This window comes from Xiphophorus hellerii, chromosome 13, assembly GCF_003331165.1.
Source record: "Xiphophorus hellerii strain 12219 chromosome 13, Xiphophorus_hellerii-4.1, whole genome shotgun sequence".
Lineage (NCBI taxonomy): Eukaryota > Metazoa > Chordata > Actinopteri > Cyprinodontiformes > Poeciliidae > Xiphophorus > Xiphophorus hellerii.
The window spans coordinates 29,572,646-29,598,943 of NC_045684.1; the positions used below are offsets into that span (position 1 = coordinate 29,572,646).

The following is a 26,298-nucleotide window of genomic DNA, read 5'->3' on the forward strand; positions in this document are numbered from 1 at the left end:
TTTTGCCGACCAAAATTGTACTAAAACTATCCCATCTAGAAATGATTAACACTGACTAAAACTAATAGTTATTTTGTCATCCAAAACACTAAGACTGAGACTAAAACTCAAATGACTGCCTAAAACAACATCTTGATGTTGAAGCAATCAAACTTTTCCCACATTGTCATACAGAAGTACGTATTTGTGTGTAGAATTTTGAGGAAAGGTTAATTGAATAAAATTTGGAATAAGGTTGTAACATTACAAAATGTGGAAAAAGTGAAGTAAATGGACTGAACTCATATAGCGCTTTTCCGATCATTTTGACCACTCGAAGTGATTTACACTAGAGTCACATTCACCCATTCAAACTCAAAAACACTCACACATTTACACACTGATATGCAGATCAGTAGGCAGTTTGAGGTTAAGTGCCTTGCTCAGGGGCACATCAACATGTGGAACATGGAATGGAACCTACAGTCTTCCAATCACAAGATGATTACTCTACCCACAGAGCTTTCCAGATACTTTCCAGATGCATGATACATTGAAATATGTGGTTGAAAAGTGACAAAATGAGAAAGTTCAAGGGGTGTAAATACTTTTTACAAGGTTTAATTCATATTGAAGGGATTTTTGCAACTTAATCTTGACATTTAAAATTATTTTTTTAATTTATAGCCATGTTCTACAATTGATTAAACACATGTTTCTCCTTAAAAGTGAGAGTTAGGGAATTTCTTCTATACAGGATAAGCTGCAATGTATTTCTGTAGGGCTTTTACACAAAGACCATTTAGATTAGCATTTCATTTATCCATTCAGTGACACGCTTACTGTGTTTGGTGGCAAGCTGCCACACACAACACTGCAGAAGCCCCGGGTTATTGAGGTTCGCCGTTTTTCTCAAGGACACTTTGACATGAGGACAGGAGTGAAGATTAAGACAGCAAACATCATCCGCCAGCTTTCATGTGTACGTCTAGGTTTTATGAGGTTAGTCTGGGTCTCACATCAACAACCGTAGAGGTGCAAGCACACATCTTCATAGCTGGGTATAAGAACATGAGCAAATCAGAATCACTTACACATGACACAACAAAAACAAGTTTTTACTGCTACAGGGTGGATTTATATTCCATAACAAGCCACAGTCCAGAATTTTGACATGAGTTTAGTTAACATTACGAGATGAGAATATAATTTTATCTCAACATTAGCAAGGCATTTTGGTAGTTAAAGACATCCACAATGAATTTCCAACTGGTAGACGTAACCCATTGAGCTAAACTGGGCAATATTAACTTAAGTTCTTTAATGTTTTCTATTCTTTACATTCCTACAGTCGTTTATAAGGCCTTCTTTTTAGGTCTGGTTGGGATTTATAGTTTAATTTGCCTCCTGTAGGGTTGTTAGCACCTTAAAAGTCAATGAGGCCATACGTGTCATTGACTTACCCAGCCAACATGTGAGTGATAGAACCTCCAGTCTCCGGATTCAGTCAACTTCTAATATCAATGTTGAAGCGAGGTTACTCAGCTTTTACAAATGTGTCCAATTTTACTCAAAAGCAGTAAAAGAAATAAATAAGAAAACCACAAGCCAGCTGAACTCAGGTCACCGTTTCACTAATGCTTGTTAAAGAAGAGGAATGCATGAATTCTATCCTACGGCGCATTGCAAAAGAATTCACACTGCATGAATTTATTTTTACGTTGACACAACCACAACTATCCTGCGACTGGCCTACAAAAAAAAACAACTGAGTTTAAGTGATTGGAGTGTCTCTGAAAGCCATTCTGTTAGTCTTGCCACTGATCCTCAATTAGCATCTATGGTGTTGCTAAGATGGTTTCCACTGTGTGAATATATGCATATTAAAATGTATTTGGTGTTTTAACTATTAAAACAGGCAGGTTTTAGAGGAAATCTCAGGTATTGAGAGTTTAACTATTTATGAGTGTTTGTGGATCTTAACCTCCGCAAATACTGGGAGTCCACAGAAGTATATACACAACAAGGTTTGGATCGGGATTAGTCTGCCACCATCTAGCGGCCAGAGTGTGAACAACTCTTGGTTGGGATTATTCCACTATTATCCCAACACTTGGGACGCAATGGCAACAAAAGCTGAACAATTTTTAACTTCTCTGTCATGTTGCTAGCCTGCATGTGCACAAATTTTACATGAATGAATCTCGCTGGTTGATTGGCTGGAGCAGGGCAAGCGATTGTCGCCTCATCGCACGAGTTCCACAGGAAATGCATGGAAAGGGAGCGATGTGTCGAGCCCATTAAGTTGCATTTGAAATACTGTGATTATAAACTGTTATGGACTGAAAATAAACATGTCATCATAAATAAAATAATAATCTATGTCTTTGAGACTGTAAGGTTTGTTTACTTACCGTTATGCCCATATGCCAATTTTTAACATGCTTACATTTTATTTTTTTATAAAAGCATAAATGACTTCAGGCTATAAGGGATTAAGATTTATTTGAACAATATTGTATTGTAGTATAATAGGATATTGCCGTATTCCTCAATGCATATGCCATTTAAACATGGCCGACACAAGCTATTCAAGTGTTGGTTAGGCAGGTAGACATCCTAATAAATTTTTAGTGCAAGCCGAGGTTCATTACTGGTATCCAAGCGCTCTTTTCATCTCACTGGTTACTCAATCTGAATTCTGTCCAGTTGCATTGGAAGAGGGTAGCTTGCATTAAGTGCCACATTAAACTTTAACAATGGCATGTTATTGCCATTTGTGTGAGCAGCTACTCTATAATTGAGTTACAAGCAAGCTGAGCAGAGACACATGGCTGGTTTATAAATCACAGTGGCACATTCAAAGTTTTTCTTCGCCTATCCGCGGCTTGGAAAAAGCCCGTTTTAAAATAGAGCGCAGACAGCAGCCGCGGCGCGAGCCGAGTTATTATAGCATCTGATGTGTTTGCATTTGGACACCATTTACTCAAAATATCTCAGAGCAACAGCAAAGTGTTTCCAGCACTAAAGAGGATTATTGTGACAGTGAAAGGGGTTGATGAGAAGGAAAGGGGAGAAGGAGAGCAGCCCCTAAGTGACTCTTTCATTTGTATGCCAGAGCATGGCTGAGAGGCGTGTTGTTAAAAGATAAGGACTGGCCTCTGAGGCCGCTGAAGACTAGCAGAGGGTCTGGCACCGCATGTTACAACAGCAGTATCACAGCCGCTCCACTGTGCGCTACAATACCGCTGTAACAGATAGGATGCCACTGACACTCGGCGCAGGCTTTTCAGGCGCCGGATTTGCTCCCTGTGGCCTGTGCTAAATCCAAATGAGTTCAGCAACTCACTGTTCTCACATCATAGATGTATTATTATGAACTGCACATGCTTGGTAGTCGGTGATAAAAGCTCAAAAAGGGAAGACGGGGGGGGTTCAATTGCAAACAAAGTGAGCAAATTAATCAAATGAAAAGGAGAAGGAGAGAGCTGTACGTCCCAGATGACTAAATAATGACACCATCTGCGCAAAGAGAAATGTCTTAACTCGCTACAGCTCTGCTAAACAGAGCTCTTAGCTACTTAAGGACAAGGGCAGGACAACCCCCATGAGATACTGCTCTGTGGAGAACAAATAATCCAGCAGTTTCTTGCCTCAGCCATCAATCTTGATCTACATTTTCCCCACAGTATCTACGTGTCATTTATTCGGCTCGTCTTGGCAATGCATTTCAAAAAGCTGAACAGGCTGGAATTTGCTTGAGCTTTCCTGCTGTAAGGGTAGAAATAATACCCACGCCAAGAGACCGCGGAGGCCAAAAAGCCCATGCATCAAGCTGAAATATCGCTTCCTTGCATAATGCTTGACAAATGTCTTTCCTCCTGCTATTTTACTGCCTTTTGCTTTTGATGTTAGCTGCGTTGTAAATAAAGTCTCCTGATGTCTGCCAAGTATTAATCCATGTCATTAATGAATTAGCCCTGCGGAAACGCATCTGCACACTGAAAGGCATCAATCATCACCTTCTGTCTTGTGTTGTGAATCTTTAGGGAGGCCTGCGGGCTAGCCAAGCTGACATAGTCAATGCTGAAAGAGCATTCCTACTAACACCTGTGCATAGATTAAATTAGGCAGTTGGAAGAAGTATTAGAAAATTTAAAAGGGTCTAACTGTTACAAATAAAGCTAGTGTAGGACCCAAGGTTTTGGGGTCTCTGTGACAGCCATTAGACATGTTCCTGCCAGAAAAGTAGTGTCTAATCGGAAACTGTAGGTTGTCAAGATTTAGGAGCTTTATCTGGAACTATACTGTGGTGTGATGAGATCAAAAGTCCTTTGGATCATACTTGTCAATCTGTGAAGTACATTCTTTATAGAGCCGACACTGATTGGTAGTGAGGGGGTTTAGCAAGACCTTTTAGTTTTCTGATTCCTGCTCAGCCACTAGATACACACTCGTAACAAGCATAAAGCCAAGGGCAAGGAGGGATTTGCTGAACATACACAGCAAAGACAGCAGGAGCAGAAGCACAGTCCGCAGGTGCAAGGAGAGCAGAACCACCTGATGAGCTTTCAGGGTCGGTCTAATCTGGGAAATAGGTTATCTGCCAGACCCTGATGCAGATAATAACATGCTGAGAATGGCAGATAACTTTTCTTGTATTTTAGCAAAATACTCAGACTTCTGCAGAACCTAATGGCAGGAGAGTCTATTAATTCTGATTGTTGGGGCAAAGGTGTGTCTAAAAGTTGCAGTTCATTGACTCTTGAGAACTAGAGTTAGAGAAACCTCATCTAGAGAAACTGTAGGAGGAACAATCAGGGGCAAAGATCCCTATTCTATTGGCAAAGAATGTGTTGCTAAGTATTAACAGAAAACTAAAATTTGGTGGAAAGTTGGTTTTCTACTGGGATTACAATCCATAACTTTAAGGCAATCCGATAAAACTCACGTGTAAGTCACGTAACATTATGATGGCTCTAACTGACCTTTGATATGCAGCCTTAGCAGTCTAATCCCTAACAGGTACACTCAATAACACTGCTTATGCTATACAATATGTTCCGACCAGCAAAAAAAACCCTCCACAAGTCAACCTGACTTAGAGAATACACCACAAATTCAACTACAGGACCTAATAGCAACCACTTAGCACAAAGCAATCAAAGACACCCCACAAATCCTCTGTCAGTGTCCAGACTGCCCAGAGTTTTCTAGCATTAAGAAAGTAATTTAACATTGTGGTTGATTGCATGAATCAAACTCTTGATTATATTAGTCTGTAGAAGAGCAAAGTCCTTTTTTTTGGACAAAGATTGTCATAGTTCTTAGTTTTTCTCACCAAATGTAGCATAACAAAGTTAGACAGATCTCTATAGAAGATCATAATGCCTTCAGCCTTGACTTTCTTTCAACAGTCTGAACTAGGTAGCCACCATGTTGGTTCCAAGTCCGTCTCTAATCATGAACAAGTAACTTTCATTTCACTAGTGAATAAATAAGTGTTTGGTCAAGAAAACTGGCCAAGAGTCCAATCAAGAAATGGCTTACCCCAGCAGGATCACAGAGAGAAGCCTTATGACCTAAGGAGAACAAGTATTAGGCCAACTAAAGCCGTTTACAATGGTTTCGACACTTTGGAACAGCAGAGCAGGCTGGTCAATGAGTCTGTCACATTGGTAGAAAGTGTAAAATACAATTTGGAGGCAGGCAAGATAAATATTAAGCTGTCTCGCATCCAAAGTGAGGCTAAGGTTAGGTCAACAAGGGTAAAGATTTATCACATGTATAAAGAAAATGTATATTCCAACTTGTTTTTTTATTACAATTTAGGTTGTCATTGCTCACTCCTGGAGCGAAACTGAAAATCCTGAGAATATCCTTTCACATTTCATGGCTGATTCATCAACATGAATTTGTACTAAAAAGATCTATAATGAAAGCATTAGGAAATTGTTGAAGTGGCTAAGCTCTAGTAGAAACTCTTGCTAAAAAAATAATTATTTCCTTTCAGCAGTTTTTACAAATCACCAGCTTTTGTCCATTTTAAAAAGGTTTAAGTCTTATCTTCACTGGCTGGTCTTGCTCCCACACCCACTGGCTGCAGCTTCTTCATTACACTATCTAACATATTTTCCTAACCATTACTTCCAATATAGATTAAAATGGCATCAAGAGCAATGTCGCTGAGAGATGAATTCAATTAACAATGTTGGGATCTGTGCAGAACAGGAGCATTGGTGGAAAGAGCTTCAGGGGGAGTAATGGATTTATGCCCCAATGACAAACAAATTTTCGTAACTCTTACAGAGGATTACCATATCTGGAGGATTTAGCATAAACAATCGCAGCCCACATGTGTCACACACTTCTCGGTTTTCTCACTCTGAGGAATTAAGCTTCCATGTGAACAAAAACAAACAAACAAACAAACAAACAAAAAACAAATTACACCTACTCTATTACAGATAGCCTCTGCTCCTGCTATGAAGCTCCCTTACATCGTGTCCTATATTGACAGCTGTACAGGTAATATGTCATGCAGCCTAATTTCCAAAATGAGAATTACATCATGTTTAATCCTTCTTCAACAGGATTAGCAGCAGGTAAGACAGAGATCTCAAGCACCTAATGAATTACATTAAATGAGATTTGGCTGCACTCACAGTTAACCACTGTAGACTCATGGGAGCCTCCAAGTCTGGATCACAGCATAATAACATCTGACTGAATTTAAGTGAATTAATAAACTCAAACCCATCTAGAATGCGTACCAAAAATATTCACCCAACATGAGGCTTTTTGTTGCATTTATGCTCCACATTTCATTTAAATTTTACCAACACAAGATAAATAAATCTCTTTTCTCAAGCAAGATGACTTAATAAATTACACAACTATATCTGTTCTCACTTTCTTTCTAAAAGCAGGAGCTGCTCCCACTCCTCCCAGTGCAGGAATGTATCTCTCAGTCAGAAATAACCAATCAGAGAGAGGAGGAGGGTCTTAATGTTGTCAATTATGCTCGAGTATGCTTCTCAATGTGCTAATGGTAGAGAAACAGCTTAAACAGTTTATTCACCGCCACCGGTGGCTATGCTAACTAGCTTTAGCTTTCATGGTACTCTATGTTGTGGTGAATCAGCTGCAGCCCAGCAGAGAGGAAGATGGAGGGTGTGAGAAGTGCGTAAGAAACATTTTTTTTTAATAAAGGTCACATACTGCAGCTTTAAGATGAAAAAGGCACTTTCACATGATTATGAGAATTTGTATTTGATGACACTGTGCAGCAAAAAAAAAAGAATGAGAGCAATAAGTATGAGAGCAGCTATTAGGCTTTGACAAATCAAGGATGGAAGGGGAATAAAGCAGCATCTCAGGAAGAGTCTATTTGTCTTCATATGATGGAGAGCCCTTGTCCTCAGACAGTGATGTATTCATACAGCACAAAACAACTCATTCAGCAAGTAATTTGCAGTGATGTGGTGAGATTTATCATGTGGCAGATGTTTTGGGGGAGGGCGGGGGTCTGTCCCCCCCCAAGCAGACACACAGGTGCAGGTGTCAGGGGGATGCAGTTTACAACTGTGACAATGATGGCAAACAGCTGGTCCTGGAGTCGTTCCCTATGACCTCTACGCATTTGAATCACAACCCTTTGAATAAACCTGTCACATGTGGTTAGGTTTGGGCTGCCGGGGCAATTTCCCAGCGCCGGCCACCTCCTCTCTCCCTCCTGTCTGCTAAATGTGCTGCGCTGGTGCCAGCTTCTCCAGGGAACTTGTCCTGACAGTGCAGACTGTTTGTGTTGCTGACGGGTTCACAGGAGAGGGCAGGTAAGGTGCAAGGCCGCATCGCCACGGCGGCCACAAAAACCACCGACACGTTCTTTATGCAACACGTTTTACCCAACAGGACAATAAGTGAAATATGGTGATGCGTTTGGGGGCCTGCGCCTTTTAAATTGACCTCTGTCTGGCTCATAATAGATAACCTACAGAAAACCTTTCACCCACATTACACAGACATGGTTTCTCATAATGCGATGTATGTAGTATGGTAGTTTCCACAATAAATCACCTCCAGCATCAAAATCATCAGCAAGGTATCAGAGCAACAAACTAATGCTTTGGTTCACTTACATGACACTGCAATGATGCTATGACAAGAAAGAGAAGCTAAACATATCTTTACATATGTGTAGGATATGCAAATGATGATGTTGACTGTAACATGGTCTCTGTTGGTACCCAAAAAGAGTTTTTGGAAAAATTTTTAACAGCAATGGAAGAGGTGTGACGGTGTACTAGGGCCATTGTAGAGAGAGAAAAAAAGCTGTGAATTTCTGCCAAGAAACTCAAAAATTTTCTAGAAAAATTTGAAAAGTTCTGAGTTTGACAAGATAAAATTTTCCTGAGAAAACAAACAAACAAACTCTGAAACTTCTTATTTTAATATCAAAAATTTTCCAGAAAAAAAAAAAACTCGGAAATTTCTGAGTTTGAAAAATCAAGGACTTTACAGGTTTCCAAGATTTTTCTGGAAAGTTTTTGAGGTTAATCTTAAAATTTCAGATTTTCTTTTCTAAAAAGTTTGTAACTTTTGAAATCCATACATTTTCAAGATATTTCTAAAGAATTTCTGAGATTAATCTCAAAACATCTGAGATTTTACTTGGAAATTATAAACTTTTGGAGCTCAGAAATTTCAGAGTTTTTTGGCCGAAATTTACTCCTTTTTTTCTATCTACAATGAAAAAAAGGCTTTAATGGCTTTAAAGGCTACAATGGCTTTAATTCACCATCATAAATAAGAACTGATACTACTATGCACTACTTTAGTGATGAGTGATAGCACTAAAGTAGAATTAGCAGCTATTATCCAAAATCAGAGATTATTTTGACTGTCAGAATACTTACATATTCACCGTATGTGTCCTGCACTATGGGTGGAGCTGCCCTGTAGCCAGCAGCAGGTGGGGCGCCTCTGGCTCTTTGGACCCCTCTTCCTCTGGAGGATGGGGCCCGGCTGGGCGGAGATCCTCGGGGCGCCGCTCCTCGGGGAACTGCTGCATGCAGCGGTGGAACTCCTCCACGACTCCTGACAAGACAGGCAGAAATCCTCCCGTGTTTGAATAAAGAAATTAAAGATGTCAGATCAGAGAGATGATATACTCTGAACTACTGGAGAGAGGAGGAAGCAAACAGAAGCTTCCACATTAATCTGCAGCACCGTGGTGAATTCCTCTTTTAATGCAGTGGCACAAAAATTCAACCTTTACTCAGAAAAAATAATCTCATATTAGGAGTTAATTGTTTTTAACAAATTACAAGTGGCACAACTATGAATGTTCCTAACAAGACTGTGGGGAAATTAATCTTAGATCCTAGCAAGTCCAGGAAACAGAAACAATATGTTTTAAATTTTTTTACTTAATTAACCTTAACCAGCAAGTCCCTTGAGATGAAGTTTGTTTTTCAAAGGAGACTTGGCCAAGAAGCACATCAGTGTATATTGTTTAAAACAATAATTTTATTCTACAGACAATTGACAAGAATAAAAGCTATGAACCACACATATCCACATCTAGAGTGTGAACAGTCCATGGGTGAGTGTGACATTTTTGGGGTATGATAACCTTGTGAAAAGGTTAGAAAATCATGGTACTTGGGCAAAACTGAAAACAAAAATGAATGGTGTGAGCTACATATAAACATATTTATTAGTCATTTGAAATGGAAATTATTATTGAAATAATAGCATTTTACATAGTAGCCGTACATATATATGCTTACTTTGGCTTTCAAATGAAGAGCTACGGAAAAATTTAGAATAAAACATGTTAAATTTAGTAGTTTTAAATTTTAAGTGTTTATTGGAACCACAATAACCACAATATTTGGGTGTGAAAAACAAATATTTCTTGACATGTGTTTTTTTCCCCCTCACTAAATAAATATACTAAGTTAAAAAATGTGTTTTCTGTCAGAATGTACTACCGCCTTGAGGAAAACATTTATTTCAAGACTGTTTACACGTCTTTACCAGAGATGTCAATGATTCGAAGGGATCTTAACATGGTATCCAAGACATTAAAAGTTATAGTTATAATTAGCACATCTTCAAAATGAAATACCCACTGCGTCCCACATATTCTCAAGGACATTCTCTAATTTATCCATTTTGCTGCCTTTGCTGCCTCTTCTACTTCCACTCATGTTAGTGATTTCCTGCTTTGGCCGGAACGACTCGACTAAATCCAGAAGCGATGAATATGATACGGTCGGCAGGCAGGTTATAGGTGTAGGAGGAGAGAAAGGAACAGCGCAGGCGGAGGGCATGTTCCTCCAGTCGAGAAAAAGTGAGTCATATCCATTACTCAAAAGCCGCCATGTCTTGTGGCTGAATTGCTCTCCTGTCTATTAAGAAAAATGTAGATGGGGGAAAAAAACTGTTATTTCTATATGCTTTATGTTCGGTCCTTTTTGTCTGCATCTCATGTAAAAAGCCTTCAGTGTTGGAAAGTAATTTAAAAAGGCATCAATATCAGAACTAATTAATGCTTCATATATTCAAATACAATACTAAAAATGAGAATTTGGCCTATTTTACATTCCCTCTTTTGCTGATTTTCGGTATTTTTGTGGACATTTTGTCTTAAATTGAAAATATCAGACAAATTAGAAATATCAAACAAAGATAGATCGAGTAAATATAGAGAGCAGGTTTAACATAATATCATTTATTAATAATTTTAAAAAATCCAACATAATGAACCTGGCTCTATGTGAAAAAGTAATTTCTGTATGTCAAATCCTTAATTAATTGCAACTAACCTAATTTTTGGGGAAATTGAGTTCAATTTCACAACCCACAGATTACTGCCCGACCTGGAGAATAAAGAAATCCTCTTAAGTAGAACCTGCATGATAACATAAAGTTATCATGCACCACATGATGCATGTGAAACAGGACTTTTGTAAAAGTGTTCTATGGACTTACGAGATATAACAGGAACTGTTCCATTATATTTGGAGAAAAACTGACATTTGATCGATGGCATAATGGTTTGTTGCTGTACTGCTGTTTCAGCTATCAGCTTGTAGCCTCAAGCACAGCACACTTGTTTAATTTGTTTGATGACCTGGACGAGCCAAGTATAAAAAAAAGAAAAACAAAAGACAAATCTGTAAGGGGGTGAATTCTTTTTTATAACCATCAGTATTTTTCTGTCTTCATTATTTTAGTAAACAAAAGAATGTCACTCCTGGGCACAGTCTCTTAAACAAATTAAGCAGCCCAGACTAGCCTGCACTTTTAAGGAAGAGAACAGCAAATGCAAACTGCTCTTTTCGGACTCCTGACCTTGTGGTTTATTAAAACGTTGCATGAGCTCTTTGCCTCAGCTGTCTTTTGAAAGCAATCATCTGATCTGAAGCAGCAGCAAAAAACCACCAAGGTTGCCATCTAGACAAATTGCTTTCTATGTTTTCAGCTGCTCTCCATGCATCTGGGGTGAAAGATCCCAGATTTGGGCTAGGAAGAGCTACATCAAGATAGAGAAAAACTCTGATGAAATGTCTAACGGGGACGGCGGGAGATGTGGTTAAGAAAAGTAGCAGCTCCTCTTTAAAAGCAAGTCACAGCCCAGGGAAGAAGGGCAGAGATGACAAAGTCTGCATTCCGAGCTCTCGTTTGATCGAAATTGTGCATTAGTGAGCGTGAAAACTTCCTGCATGGGAGCCTGCAGGACCACAGAGTTATAACACTTAAATTAGGCATGGTGAATGCTAATTACAGCATAATTCAAAACACTGCCACTTGTGCTGTAACTCAGAGCGGGCCGTCTTAGTGACCTTGCTTATCTCTAAATCTATCGTATGAGGGAGAAGTTTCTTTCATAACCAAGAAGAGTAAACAAACCCTTATTATTAGTTTTTTACTTCTTCAAAGCACAGCAGCAACACAGACAACAGTAAAATTGTGAGACTGCTTACAGAATCCGGAATTACCATGGATACATTAAGATGTGAGAGGGTCAAAACCCACAGAGAACTGTTTTAAATTCATGCAAACGCAGGATAGTTTTCTAACTTAGTATAATCAGCTGTTTATTAAGGTTTCTTTTTAACTAAAACATGAGAATTGCAGAAATCAGTATTTGGTGGAACAACCAGGAGGTTTTCAATGGGGTTCAGTGCGGTGGGCTGAAAGAGCTACATAATATATTTTAAGGGTAACAAAGTATAGAGGGTTGAACATACATAAAAATTCATGCCTTTCAGATTATTTGTAAAAAAAAAAATTCTTTCACTATACAATAATGCGCAGCATAGAAAAAAATGATACTTTTGCAAATAGGCATAATTGGGAAGACATTCCAGGAATGTTAACATTTTGACTTTATATTGAGTCTCAGCTCAAGTGGTGAAGGAGGTGACGGTTGGATGCCAAAACATATAGGAAGAGTGAATCATTTCTCACACATACAAAACCTCCCACATGACGGAAGATTGTTAAATTAATCTGCCCACTCAAGTCATCGAGAACTTTGCAGCATCTATATCAGTGTGACTGTTCATAGTTCTGTTCCAGATTATGGTTTTACAGCTCCTGTTGCTAACAAGCCAGTGTTTTGTTTGTTGCTGCGTCTATGATTAATTGATACAGCAGGTAGGTAAACAGAAATCATTAAATTGTGGTGTTTGGTGAGGGGAAACACATTACCAGATATCCCCAACAGAAAGGCGAACGCAATCAATCAATAAGTCAAACATACTATCCTTCATTTTGAAAATACCAACTCTCTGTTAAGAATCACAGCAAAAAACAAAATCAAGCACCTGGCAAACTGTTCAGTATTTTAAAATTAGACTTTTTTTTGGCAATTCTTTTCTCAATTACATCTATATTTCAGTGTTTTAGTTTCTTTAATTTGGTTAGTGAAACTCTTTTGATCAATTGTGCCTTATTTCCTTTGATTTTGTCTAAAGCAACGGGTGTGAAAATGTCTAAAGCCACCATTCCACATGGACCAACAGAGAAACACGACAAGCTGGACCTGAACATTGGCACTTTGCTCTGGATTTGAAACTTTCTGACTACGAGATCACAAAGTCACCTCAAATGGAAAGAACATCTCCAACTCCGTCAATCTGAGCATTGGTGTCCCTAATGGTTTTGTCCTCAGTCAACTGCTGTTCATACTACTTACGAGAGAAACCTTCTATGCAATTTTTTCATTTATTTACACAATAAATGAGTGATTTTTGTTCCTTAGCTGTCACTGATAAAGAGCATGTCACCATTCCATCACAGAATAATATGGAGCCTTGGCGAAAATTCAAACTGGGAGACTCGACCAGCTTCACCACATCATCTAATCACTACGCCCGACCGCAGCCAATCCGGACCGGAGCTTCACGCCGCTCCAGCCAATCGTCGTCCAAAGACACCTTCAAAAGTCCGAGCTACCCTGGGGTCTTCCTGCTCGTCAGCCGTGCTTCGAACCTACGTGAACGCTTCTCCTACCTCTCCGACATTCAGTCAACAAGTTTCAGCTGCCTTCCGTCCGCCCAGATCCAGGGAGTGTCCCTCACCGGCCGGCTGCGCTCCTGTCGACTCCCCGCTACTCCTCACCAATCTAACCGCCCTCATCACGCCTTCCTTCGGCCTCCATCGGCGACGACGAGCCGGAATTTTCCGTCCTCCCCTCGTTGACGTCGCAGTCCTCCGCTATCTGCCCGGTTCCCCGCTCCGGCTCACCATAGGCTGCTGCGGCTCATTGGCGCTGTCCCCCGCAGCAAGCGCTGGTTGTCTCCACGATCCGCCGTGGCTGCACCGACGCACGTCGGCTCTTCCTGCTCGTCCCACCATGGACTCGATCCGTTGCCCGATCGTCTCTCCCAGTTCACCTCCGACAGAACGTCGCATCAGACCGCTACGCCCACCTCCACCTATCTCGGCTCGCAGCTGGCTTGTCAGCCTCATCAACCCGCAGCTTCATCTGCGCCCATTGGGCGTCGTCTAGGTAAGACGTATCTGCTCCTGACTTGTTCATTCTCCCTTCGCTTTACGTCTCTGTCAGCGTACCAGTGCCTTTAACTCACGTTTACCACGCCTCCTATCACCGGTCGGTCTTGGCATTTCCAGGGTCGCGACTAGCTCGTTCCGTTAGTTCCCCGCTCAGGCCGCCGTAGCCCTCTCTTCCCTCTGTTGCTAAGATCGCTCCAAATTCTGTCAGTAGTTCCAGTTTGCATTTCAGCTCATTCTGGCCTCCGCCCCAGCGGCCGCTGGTCTCCTAATCGCAGCACCATTTTCTTTAAGCTTTTCATGACTAGTAGAGGGGATCTGCCTAAAGTTCCATATAAAACGCACCTGAAAACAAACGGAGTTATGGGCAATCTTTTATTTACAATTCCTCTTTTCTGGTTAAAAAAAAAAAAAAAAAAAAAAAGCTGTGCCGCCCACCCAACTGCCCCTTCTACTCCAGATCCATTCAAGCAGCCCATCCACACAGAGCGTCCGAGCGCTGCAGCTCCAAAATGGTGCAGTCATCAGGTGTCTGAAAGAGAAAATACCTTAACTATGGACCCAGCAGGTAAATTACCCGAGAGCAGAGACGCAGCCTACCTAGATCGGCGCTTATCATCTGGTGAACCAGGTGGAAGCGTAACAACGCTGCAGGAACACACGAATGGCTTCATTAGTAGGTCCAGCATCCACAACAACCGCAATCCCAGCCATTGACCGTAGATGGCTTGACGATCTCAGTTGAGCAGTCAGGAACACAAGCCACTCAGGCAGCCGACATACACGGGGAGAAACAGTCACGCACACACACCTTAGCAGCTCCATCAATCACGGGGCCGCTCCTGGTGCACAAAGCGGGGAGGGTGGTTCTCCTTCCCCCTCAGTCGGGCCAATGTCGCACCCCGAGTAGTCTGATCATCAGAAGCCGCTCGTAGGCTCTCTAATTTTGCAGCTTCATTGCAGCCAGCAGACCGGATCTCATCTGCGTACTTCCCAGTCGTCAATCTTAACCTCCACCCTCGAACAGTCAGCTTCACCTGCACAGCGATCCGAACTTCACGAGTCCTTTTTCAAGTGATTCATAGTTCACAACGCCGCTCACTCTGACAGCTTTCTTTCCTCGTCATCCATTGGTTCCGACCCATATCAAGGAGGCATACACACTGTAAGTACGCAGACATGCGCGCTAGGTGGTCAGCGTCATCTGTACAGCCGTCAGTTTGATACACGCGACGGGATAAAACCAGCCAACGTTCTTCTGGTAAATGAATGGTCAGTAATTACCGCTGGAGCTAGTCGTAGCCGACCACAAAGCTCGCTCGTATAAAACAAGCCTCCCGTTCCCCGATAATCCGACTGCTTACCACCAAGCCGGACAGTCGCTGGCAATACAGCTTACGAAGATCTAACTTCCCTGTTATGTGGCCGATTACCTAAAAGCGTTTCGGTAATCCCCTTCTGTCGGTCGCTACCACCCGTTGGAGCAGGACGTATGGCGATCTTCATTGGCAGGAAACTAAACTCCGGCCCGACGTCGACTCTCGGTCTCGTGTACGTGCTCTAGTCTACCGCGCAGTAGGAATCCTGACTTATTCTACCCTTTTCCTTGCGTTCTCTAAAGAGCTTTTGGGGGATTTACAGGCCGCTATTATTTAGCGATCCAACTTCGTCTCATTGCCCCCAGCATAAGATAAAAACACTCCAGGATTTCGAGAATTACATCCATGCATTCATCCGTAGTTGCATTAATTAATTAATTAGTTAAGCAGGATTCGTATATCCGTACAACTTAATCATATTACAGCAGATCACAGGCAGCCAGTCTGCCCCTCCAGGTCCAGTTATAACTCCCACATCTGCCTCCATGCAAAGCATTCCTACAGCTTCCCTTCTTCAGTTCTTTCCTACATCCGCAGTCTGCTCGCTGGAAGCAACTTTCACGCTAAGCTTTAGCAACCTAGCACATCATCTAGTCTAGTCTGGTCATCTAGTCTAGTCGAACCCCGCTGTGAATTCCTTCTCAAGGGATTTCTAAGCATAGCTCCTCTAATCCTGATAGCTGGAAACCCATCTCATTCCCATCACTTGGGAATCTCATCACTGCACACCAATCCGGTGCCTTCGTCCCCTACATCAGAGCTCCACTCATGCGCTTTCCTCCTAGCCTTCTATGGATTTCTGATACGGAGTGAGTTCACATCTGCATCTAAAGTATTCAATCTGTTAGAGACTATCTAACTCCAATACTAAATTCTTCCCTGACCACTACAACCGCTGCCTGGTTCATCTGCCACCTCAGACTGATCTCAGCTGAGATCTTCCCCCTTGCCACTTCTCGGGCCATTCTTTTAGAATAGGCGTTGCCACATCGCCATCGTCAGGCGTCCCTTCAGCTTCTCTCCTTCAGCTCGGCCGCTGGTCATCCCCGGCCTTCTCATCCTATATCCTACCAAATCTTTCAGCTGTGCTCGAAGCTCCACGTGCAATGTCTGCAGGTGAGCATCTCTCCAAATAACTGGTGGTGGAGCCCTAGTCACCGTAAATAGCTACTAAATGGTGAAATTCTTCTTTTTGTTCATTGGTCCCACAGCGACACTTAGTGGTTGATTTGTGCTTTATTTTGAAGAGCGGTAGATTTCTTCTTTGCGTATTTTGCGTTAGGCACTTCCTGTTTCGCTAACCACGCAGAAGAGCCTGAAGAAAAAGAAAAGAAAATTTGTAAAATAGCGCTCTTGGAAAGCAGAATGAGGTAGGAATGTGCGCAATTGTGTTTTGTGAACATTTATGTTTATTTATACATTTCGTATCCTTTATTTATGCTACAGTTTTCACGGTGTCTGACAAGAAAGGTCAAGATTAAACTGCACCCGTTCGGAACTCCCTGCGTCTGGCTGTCCATTCCGAGAGGCCGCTACAGTCACCTCTAGGCCTGTCGCGATAAACGATAAATCGATTAATCGTACGATAAATTAAAACTATCGACGTTGTAAAGAAAATAATTATTGTTTGGTGCTTAATATAGCTAATCCACGACATGTGTAAAGGTATAGCCAACACTTTAATTTAGAATAGTTTTCTGTTGAACATTTGGGAATTCAGCTGAAGAAGCAGGCCAAAGCAGGGCCTTTTTTCCTCCCCCGCTGACAGACACAAAGCTATAAAATTTACACTCTGATAGGAGTTACAGACTCTTTGGCGCCTCTCCCCGTACCTGGCGCGGCCCAGGACGAAGTCGTCCGCCCTTTGACTTAGATAAAAGCCAGACATCGGAGCTGAGATAGGGGGAGTCCCAGGATCTCTGGGTGTTGAGGGAGTTTCTGATTGGTCAAAGAACGGAACGCCTTGCCTGCATATATTAAATAGGGAAACACCTTTTTACTTTAAGATTCCGTGTTAAGAAAAAGAGAGAAGTTTTTTTTCCATCTTTTTCTCTCCAAGTTGGGCGCCTTTGTCTGTCTTTATGTTCGTTTGTCTTCCCTTGTGTGTCTTATTTTTATGAGAAAATGCATATCTCTGTTCCTCTGCAGCTTTGTTGTTCATTGCTTTGTATGAGATTAAACTCTGTGATCTGTGACGTCAACACGTTGTGTTGTTTCGTTTTACCAGCACGCGGTCGCTGCACGTCGCTGCACGGAGAGCGTCACTCGCCAAGGACTCGGAAGATCCCGGGCAAGATTAAAGAGGAAAAGAGCCAAACGTTTTGTCCAAAGCTAGCATTAATGATCCTCATTTTTAATATTTGGGGGCTTCGTCCGGTTCTGGAATCTTGGCGGGTGGCGGTCTCTCCCCGATCGATCCGTTCGGCTCGTGCGGTAAGACGTTTTTTAATTACTCTTTTGTTGTGCGCAGCCACGCAGAGTCTCGCAGCTGCAGGAGAATACAGATTGTTTTTAAAAGAGTCTGTTGTTTACTAATTGGACGGAACGTGCACACTACAAGTGATCGTGGCTGGTCGAGACAGTAGGAGTTTACGTAGCCTCTGTCGGAATTGCTGGGTTTGTTAATTGTCTTCTTTAGCCCTGAGGATTCGTTCTTGTGCCTCTGAAATAATGAATTTTTAAGTGCATGAAATTTAGTGTGGGCTTGAATCGGCCCGGAGATTTGACTCAGCTCCAGCGGACTTATATTGGCCTATATCGGTTAAATCTAGAAAAGTATGTTAAATTAATTTTTCTCTGGTGAAACATTGAAAAGGAGTTGAATCGCTCTATAGGACTTATATTGGAATCAAGCTGAATCGCTTTATTGGACTTATATTGGGTTTCGCGTTGAATCGCTCTATTCATCGGTTAAATCTTGAAAAGTATGTTAAATTAATTTTTCTCTGGTCAAACATTGAAAAAGGGGTTGAATCGCTCTTGAAATAGGACTTATATTGGACTCGAGCTGAATCGCTCTGTTGGACTTATATTGGGTTTCGAGTTGTATCACTCAGAGGACTAACTTTGCAAGTTGGAAAATGGATGCGTTTTTGAAGCCGGCATTTTATTTTTAATTCCCCCGTTTGTCTCTTACGTTTGTTTGTAACTGTGTATGTGTGTCTCTGTATGTGTCTGTGCGTGTGTATCTGCGTGTGTGTGTGGCCGTGTGTGTGCGCGTGCGCGAGTTCGGGCTGGCTGTGTGTTTGAGCGGAGTGTTAAGCTGTTTGAAAAGCGCTGCTTGTGTGAATTTGAGTTGATTTTGCTGCGTTTTATTGTGAAGTTATTATGGACACTGAGTTGCGACACGTGCTATACGCTATTTTATGGTCGGGGTTCGTCTTAACGGGGAAAGTAGAACGATGGCGAAAACGTGGTTGTTTAGTTTAAAACATAAATAACTAAATAAAATAAATAGGAGTTCAGTACATAACACTGGTACCAGAAAACAAAATTATTGGTTGTGGTTTGATTTTTACATAACTTTGAGATGTCTCTCTTTTTAAACGTGCACGGGGAATTAAAAGGTTCCTGACGATTGGACTTTAAAATTAATTAAATTGACACATGAAAATATGTTAATAAAACATTGGACAATTCCTGAAGCTTCAGTAAATTTGATATAAATTTCAGTAAATTTGATAAAAATTACAGTTAAATTTGATAGAATAATGACCACAGACTGACACTTGGGGACTGATGAAATTTTGACTGACTATAAAACCTGGCCAGATGTGTGTGTTTTGTGTTTTCTGTAATGTGTTGTGTGTTTTTGTTTGTGTTATAATTCATGTTGGTTTGACAGAGTGTGTGATTGGAGATAAAATACCATTTGGTATTTTATGTCATATAAATACTGAATTTTTCTCAGTGCTGTTTGATGGTGCAAAATTTCTAGTTTTTACAAACATCCTCTGTGTTAAATTGAACTAACTTCTTAAAATTAAACAATAACAGCAGTAAGTGTGACCTGCAGTGTACAGTTTGGAAGGTGATTAAAGGATAGAATCTTGATAAAATACATTATCTGAACGAATTGAAATTACAATATGGGTTCTACGGTTAAATAAATGAATAAATAAATAACGAAAGAAAGAATAAGCCAAGAAAATTAGGTCACAGAGGATTCTAGAAATGCTGTCTTGGCAAATTAATAGTTAAATACATAAATATGCTGAATGGATAAATAGATAAATACATAACTGATTAGGTACAGCTATGAAATAAATTAAATAAAAATTTATATAGACTTGAGAACTGAATAGTGGATATAATGTTAATTATTCCTTCTAAGGCTGTGAAGGTAGTAGGAAAATGGAATAACATACAATGAGTAAAATAGGATTTTTTTCATGAGTTGAGGATAAGAAAAAAAAAAAACGAAGATTTTTAGAGAAACAGGCTCTAACTGTAAGAGGTAATTGTTCAGATAACAACAAACTGCAATATACAACTGACTCTAGATATTTTCACAATCAGTCTTTTTCAAACTGACCAAAACTTTACGATAGATAAAATATTGTTGAATCTACAGGACTTACTGATAATTAGACAGAATAAATTAGAAGTCACTCTCTTGTTAAATAGAAATTGATTTAATATAGAAAATTTTGCTAAAATTTACGAAATTTGTTGTTGAAGGATAATATTAAGTTAGAAATAACTTATGGGTTAATCAAAGAGGATTTGGTGGAACTTTTTTAGAGAATAATGTAGATTAGGGGACTTGCAGCAGCCCCCTTGCAGCAGCTCCGCAAAAAGGGGGGGGCACAGACCTGTGCTGTAACTTCTACCCCCACTAGATTCAACTAATTAACATGTGAAGCCTCTTTGCAAACCACGTTTTTAAGTACAAAGCAACCTCTGCTCACAGAAGTTCAGCAAGGGAGAACGAGCAGCTGTAAGGCACGTGATTTTCTCCCCCATTGTTTAAAATACCTCCTGATAAACTGTCTGAATATAAGTTACAATTGTAGTAGTGAGTAGTTTAGGATTTTATCTTTAAATTTCTTTTCATTAGTCTGACTTTTTATTTGGCTATTTGTGTCAGTTCTTTGTCTATTTTGTTAAATATAACAAATTACTTTTTTTTTTTTTTTTTTTTGAGTTATCAGTTTCCTCTGGACCCGTTCACCAGGGGATAGGGAACTTTGGTCTTTAGTTTAATTTCTTTCATTTGTAGATTTGGTTATATTCTGACCAGTATTTTTCGAAATTTATCATTTTTACATTTTCTTAACTAAGACTATATTTTTTCTCTTTCAACGTCTCTCTGGCTGGTTTATGCATAACCTTCACTGAGTTTTTAATTGGTATACACGTTTTGTCAAACATTGCTGAAAATTTTTGAGAAGTTTCTACGACGAATTATTTGATAACATGAGAGTGAAATTGAATACTGAGCTTTAAAACTGTAATGTGAAATGTTTTTTTTTTTTTTTTTTTTTGAAAATAGTAATCTTGAAGGTTTAAAGCATGCTATAATAAATTGTTCTGTTTGTTTTGACAGTTTGCCTGTTAGGACGGGGCGGTATTGGGTAGAATTTCTCAGTAAAATAATGACCCCGTTTAATCAACATCGTTAGTTAACATATTAGGTACTGATGATACATTAGCCAGTAATGTATCATACAGAGGGAGAATATGTTATGGGTTATTTTTATATTACTTAATTAGATTACTGAAACACTTATATTACTTAAACAAAACTTTTGAAGAATATGTCTGATATGTGCTTATTTTAAATGGATTTGAGTTGTTCTCCATTAAAACATTTTCTGACAATGGGCTAACATATTTTGAGAAAATAGATAAATTTATAGTGAAAATGAAGCATATTTTGGTTAATTAACTTGGGAAAATAATTATAGAAATTAAAATATTATTGTGTCAGCCATTTTCAGAGCATTAATTTAATGGAGCATGAATGTTTTAAGAAATGTTTTGAAGAATCTGTCATTGATTAAAGTTATCATTAATCAGGAAACGTACACAGGTGGGATTATAATGATTTTTCTAAACTTGATTTTTGTTTTGATTTACATCCATTTAAAACGATTTTGAATAAAACTTTAAATTCGACGACAAGTATAACCCTAGGTACAATTGGTGTATTTTGAAAATGTCTGGATTTGTTTCATTATAATTTCTCCAAGTCTAACTTTTGAATTTTGTTTAAGGAACGCATGTAAAATGATTTACACAGATAACCAATAAGATCTAGTTTGTTCTATGAAAGTAATTTAAACTGGACTGTTTAATTCACATTGTTATTCATTTTTTGGTGGTACATGTAAGCTTTACAACTACATTTTTAAGTTTTTGTGATTGTTTTGTTTCGTTTGTTTAATCCTATTTTTACAAGATTGGTTTAAGAAAAGATCTGCATATGTTTAACATTCTGGGAACATGTTACTTTGGAAACATGTCTTTTGAAGCAAATGATTACAGGGTTTTGGTGTTTTCCATCGGTTAGGAGCTATAGTATATTATAATAGAAACGTAAATTGAAGGGATCACATCCACCATTTTATGAACAGAACTGGACAGAGTAGGAGATAAGGTTTCACGTGATGTGTTGCTCATGGTTTTGCACACAGACTGCCCTGGAGCTCGGAGCTCCAGGACTCTGGAATCTGTCATACAAGCTGTGTCATGCGAGGCGGGGGTGGGGCTGCTTGGAGAAGCGGCTTCACACTTATTTCGAAGATAACAGCCACAGAGCCACGAGCGTTGGAGGATTCACTTGAACACAAAGTGAATTGAAGATGTTTGTGTTGAATTACACAAATGAATGATGCCTTTGGATAAATCTGATCTCTGTTTTGTCATTATAGTTTTGCAGCTGGTTTCCTGGTGCCCTGCGGATGTGGTCTCCTTCAAAGTCTGCGTTCTTTGATAAAAAGGATTAAAATAATTTCCCTGGATGGAAAATAACAAAACAAATTCATTTTTAGGTGAAACCATCGTTTGATTATGCTGACTGTAATGAAGATGATATTAAAGAATGTGGTAATTGTGTTTCTGATGCTAATGAAATTCATGTTGAACACAAAATGTCTGTTTAATGACCTGTGACAGGTCGTTTCTTGAGGTTTCCAGTCGAAGAAGATCAGGCTACAAGAGGATCATCATCGACATTAATTTTTATTGCGTGTTTTTCGTTCGTTGGGAACTTTGAAAAGGACTTTCGTTTCGTTTTTTGCGCGCATTTTTTTTGAACATTTCCTGACGAAGACTTCATATTTTTTAAGAGACTGTCGATGGACATTTAAAAAAAAAAAAAACAGAAAAAGACGAGCAACAGATTGTAATTTTGTGTCTTTCTCATTTGACAGGTTGGACTTGGGTGGTGAATGTTGTCTTTTAAGTTGCAGAGCATTTCTTACTAATTTTACTATGTATGTCCCTGTTTTATTTTTTCATTTTTCATTGTGCATTTTGGGTTTTGTTTATCCTGTGTTTTTGTTTTATGATTTTATATTTCTGTAAGGATAAGTCGTTTTTACCCTTGGGTTTTGTTTGAAAAGGGGGAACTGTATATAATTAGGCTACGTCAACCTTTTGTTTTCTATTTTTTGTTTTGTTTTATTTTTTTAATACATAGTTTTGGTTCTGCATTAGAAGGCTTAATCAATTTTTATTGAGGTCTTTTTGAAGACCTCAAAAGGGGGAACTGTAAAGAAAATAATTATTGTTTGGTGCTTAATATAGCTAATCCACGACATGTGTAAAGGTATAGCCAACACTTTAATTTAGAATAGTTTTCTGTTGAACATTTGGGAATTCAGCTGAAGAAGCAGGCCAAAGCAGGGCCTTTTTTCCTCCCCCGCTGACAGACACAAAGCTATAAAATTTACACTCTGATAGGAGTTACAGACTCTTTGGCGCCTCTCCCCGTACCTGGCGCGGCCCAGGACGAAGTCGTCCGCCCTTTGACTTAGATAAAAGCCAGACATCGGAGCTGAGATAGGGGGAGTCCCAGGATCTCTGGGTGTTGAGGGAGTTTCTGATTGGTCAAAGAACGGAACGCCTTGCCTGCATATATTAAATAGGGAAACACCTTTTTACTTTAAGATTCCGTGTTAAGAAAAAGAGAGAAGTTTTTTTTTCCATCTTTTTCTCTCCAAGTTGGGCGCCTTTGTCTGTCTTTATGTTCGTTTGTCTTCCCTTGTGTGTCTTATTTTTATGAGAAAATGCATATCTCTGTTCCTCTGCAGCTTTGTTGTTCATTGCTTTGTATGAGATTAAACTCTGTGATCTGTGACGTCAACACGTTGTGTTGTTTCGTTTTACCAGCACGCGGTCGCTGCACGTCGCTGCACGGAGAGCGTCACTCGCCAAGGACTCGGAAGATCCCGGGCAAGATTAAAGAGGAAAAGAGCCAAACGTTTTGTCCAAAGCTAGCATTAATGATCCTCATTTTTAATAACGTCATTTCAATCATCGGCATTATCGTCTCTCCCGACCTTTTTCTCTTTCTGTTGATGACGCCGAATGAAAAAAGGCTCAACTCCGGTGCTCTCACTGACTCCTCCCTTCCTCATTTCCTTAGTGTAAAGCCCAGCGCACACTACACGATCTTAGAGCTGTCGGCCGATTGTCGGCCCATTTTCAAAACCTGACAGGCCACACATTAGCCGACAGAAATCCTAGCTATAACGGTTCGATCGGGTTCGTTCCTGCCGTGTGGTGTCCAACAATGGGCACAAAATAATGGCTACAAGTTCAGTGAACTAATTTTAAAACCAGGCATTAATCAATGCTTTACTACAATCTACCTGCAATGCATGTGGCTAGTGTCAGCGTAAAGTCCTGACTGAATGAAAATCATTAGAACCTATTTACGTCACGTTAACGAAGAACAGCTGAAAAGTTACCGGGTTTATCAACTGCAGTAGCAATTTCGCTCCAACTCCTCCCCTTGTCATTTCTATATTCTTTGCATGTTGAATAAACATTAATGTTGTTTCCACGTATTATCTCCAATGTCCGCTGGACTTCGTTTCGCCGTGTCAGCTGTTTGGGATTCCCCGACGTAATTTCCCCTCAGAAAACACGGAGGAGAATCCGCGCTTTCTGATTGGCTGCCTGTCACATTCAACAGGCTGCGTTAAGATCCCAGTCGGGGAAAAACCCTGATTTAGATCGGAGCGGCAACGACGATCTACCGTAACACACCACACAATCTTAGAAAGACCAACGTTCTAAGATTGTCATAAGGGGAAAAATAGGAGCAAAAAACCTTGTAGTGTGAACTATTGCATCAGGTAGTCGATGTGCCCATCTTCTCTATTTAAATCTAATTATTACTGAAGGGCAACATAATATACAGACTTCATAATCTGCACTCTTTGGGTTGAATGCAGTATTTATTTCCACTTTGGCTTTATGTTGTTTAGTTTTTATCAAGTACATTTTTTGTTAATGGAGACTGAGAATCCATTTTATTTTTGGTTGTTTTGTTTATTTAGTTTATCAGCTCCAGTGTTAAATATTCTTTTGAAAATAAAGTGTATCTATCTTTGGCAGGAAATCGCATGCATTATTACGTCATTTCCATTAAATCAGTGTAAAAAGGTCTTCAGACAATATTATCGTTTATCGCAATAATTTTTTGAGACAATTAATCGCTCAGCAAAATTTGCTATCGTGACAGGCCTAGTCACCTCTAACATTTATTTCACACCTAGGGAAGCTAGCAGGGCCCAACAGGCCCTCAGCCCTGCCGGCTTGGCCTCGCAGTCCATCACGCTGCTTCGCCATCAGTCCCGCCAGCGTGCGGGCTCTATCGCCTATCAGTCTCGTCAGACTGCAGGCCCCGACTGACGCCTATCAGTTCGGCAGACTGCAGGCCCCGACCCACGCCTATCAGTCTCGTCAGGCTGCAGGCCCTGCCGACGCCTATCAGTCCCGTCAGACTGCAGGCCCTACCGACACCTATCAGTCCTGTCAGATTGCAGGCCCGACCGACGCCTATCAGTCTCGCCAAGCTGCAGGCCCTACCGACGCCTATCAGTCTCGTCAGACTGCAGGCCCCGACTGACGCCTATCAGTTCGGCAGACTGCAGGCCCCGACCCACGCCTATCAGTCTCGTCAGGCTGCAGGCCCTACCGACGCCTATCAGTCCCGTCAGACTGCAGGCCCTACCGACACCTATCAGTCCTGTCAGATTGCAGGCCCGACCGACGCCTATCAGTCTCGCCAAGCTGCAGGCCCTACCGACGCCTATCAGTCCCGTCGACTGCAGGCCCCGACTGACGCCTATCAGTCTCGCCGAGCTGCAGGCCCTACCGACGCCTATCAGTCCCGTCGACTGCAGGCCCCGACTGACGCCTATCAGTCTCGCCGAGCTGCAGGCCCCAACCGACGCCTATCAGTCTCGTCAGACTGCAGGCCCAACCGACGCCTATCAGTCTCGTCAGACTGCAGGCCCCAACCAACGTGGTGCGCCTATCAGTCATCCGACTGCAGGCCAGCCAGGCCTCGGCCCGGCTCCCTCTTTTGGGGGGAAGACTATCCCGAGCTCGCCGAGCAGACCGCCTGCTCACGGCGATCCTCGGCTCACGGTCTTCTGCCGGGTCCGAGCGCCAAAGAAATTGTACCATTAAATCTTTTTAACTGCTATTTTCTTCTCCGTGTGAGTCTCTCCAGATTGAAATGGAGCCTTGGCGAAAATTCAAACTGGGAGACTCGACCAGCTTCACCACATCATCTAATCACTACGCCCGACCGCAGCCAATCCGGACCGGAGCTTCACGCCGCTCCAGCCAATCGTCGTCCAAAGACACCTTCAAAAGTCCAAGCTACCCTGGGGTCTTCCTGCTCGTCAGCCGTGCTTCGACCCACCTCCTCCCCTTCTCCACCTTT

At 40.9% G+C, this 26,298-nt stretch overlaps 1 protein-coding gene across 1 annotated transcript in view; it reads right to left on the bottom strand.

Annotated features, from left to right (window-relative positions):
* The window catches only part of khdrbs3 (KH domain containing, RNA binding, signal transduction associated 3), a 74,352-nt gene that overhangs the window by 29,944 nt on the left and 18,110 nt on the right, over nucleotides 1–26,298 (bottom strand). The window contains exon 5 of the mRNA XM_032581507.1: nucleotides 8,898–9,078. Coding sequence (XP_032437398.1) covers nucleotides 8,898–9,078 — 181 coding nt within the window. The remainder of the gene's footprint in view (nucleotides 1–8,897; nucleotides 9,079–26,298) is intronic.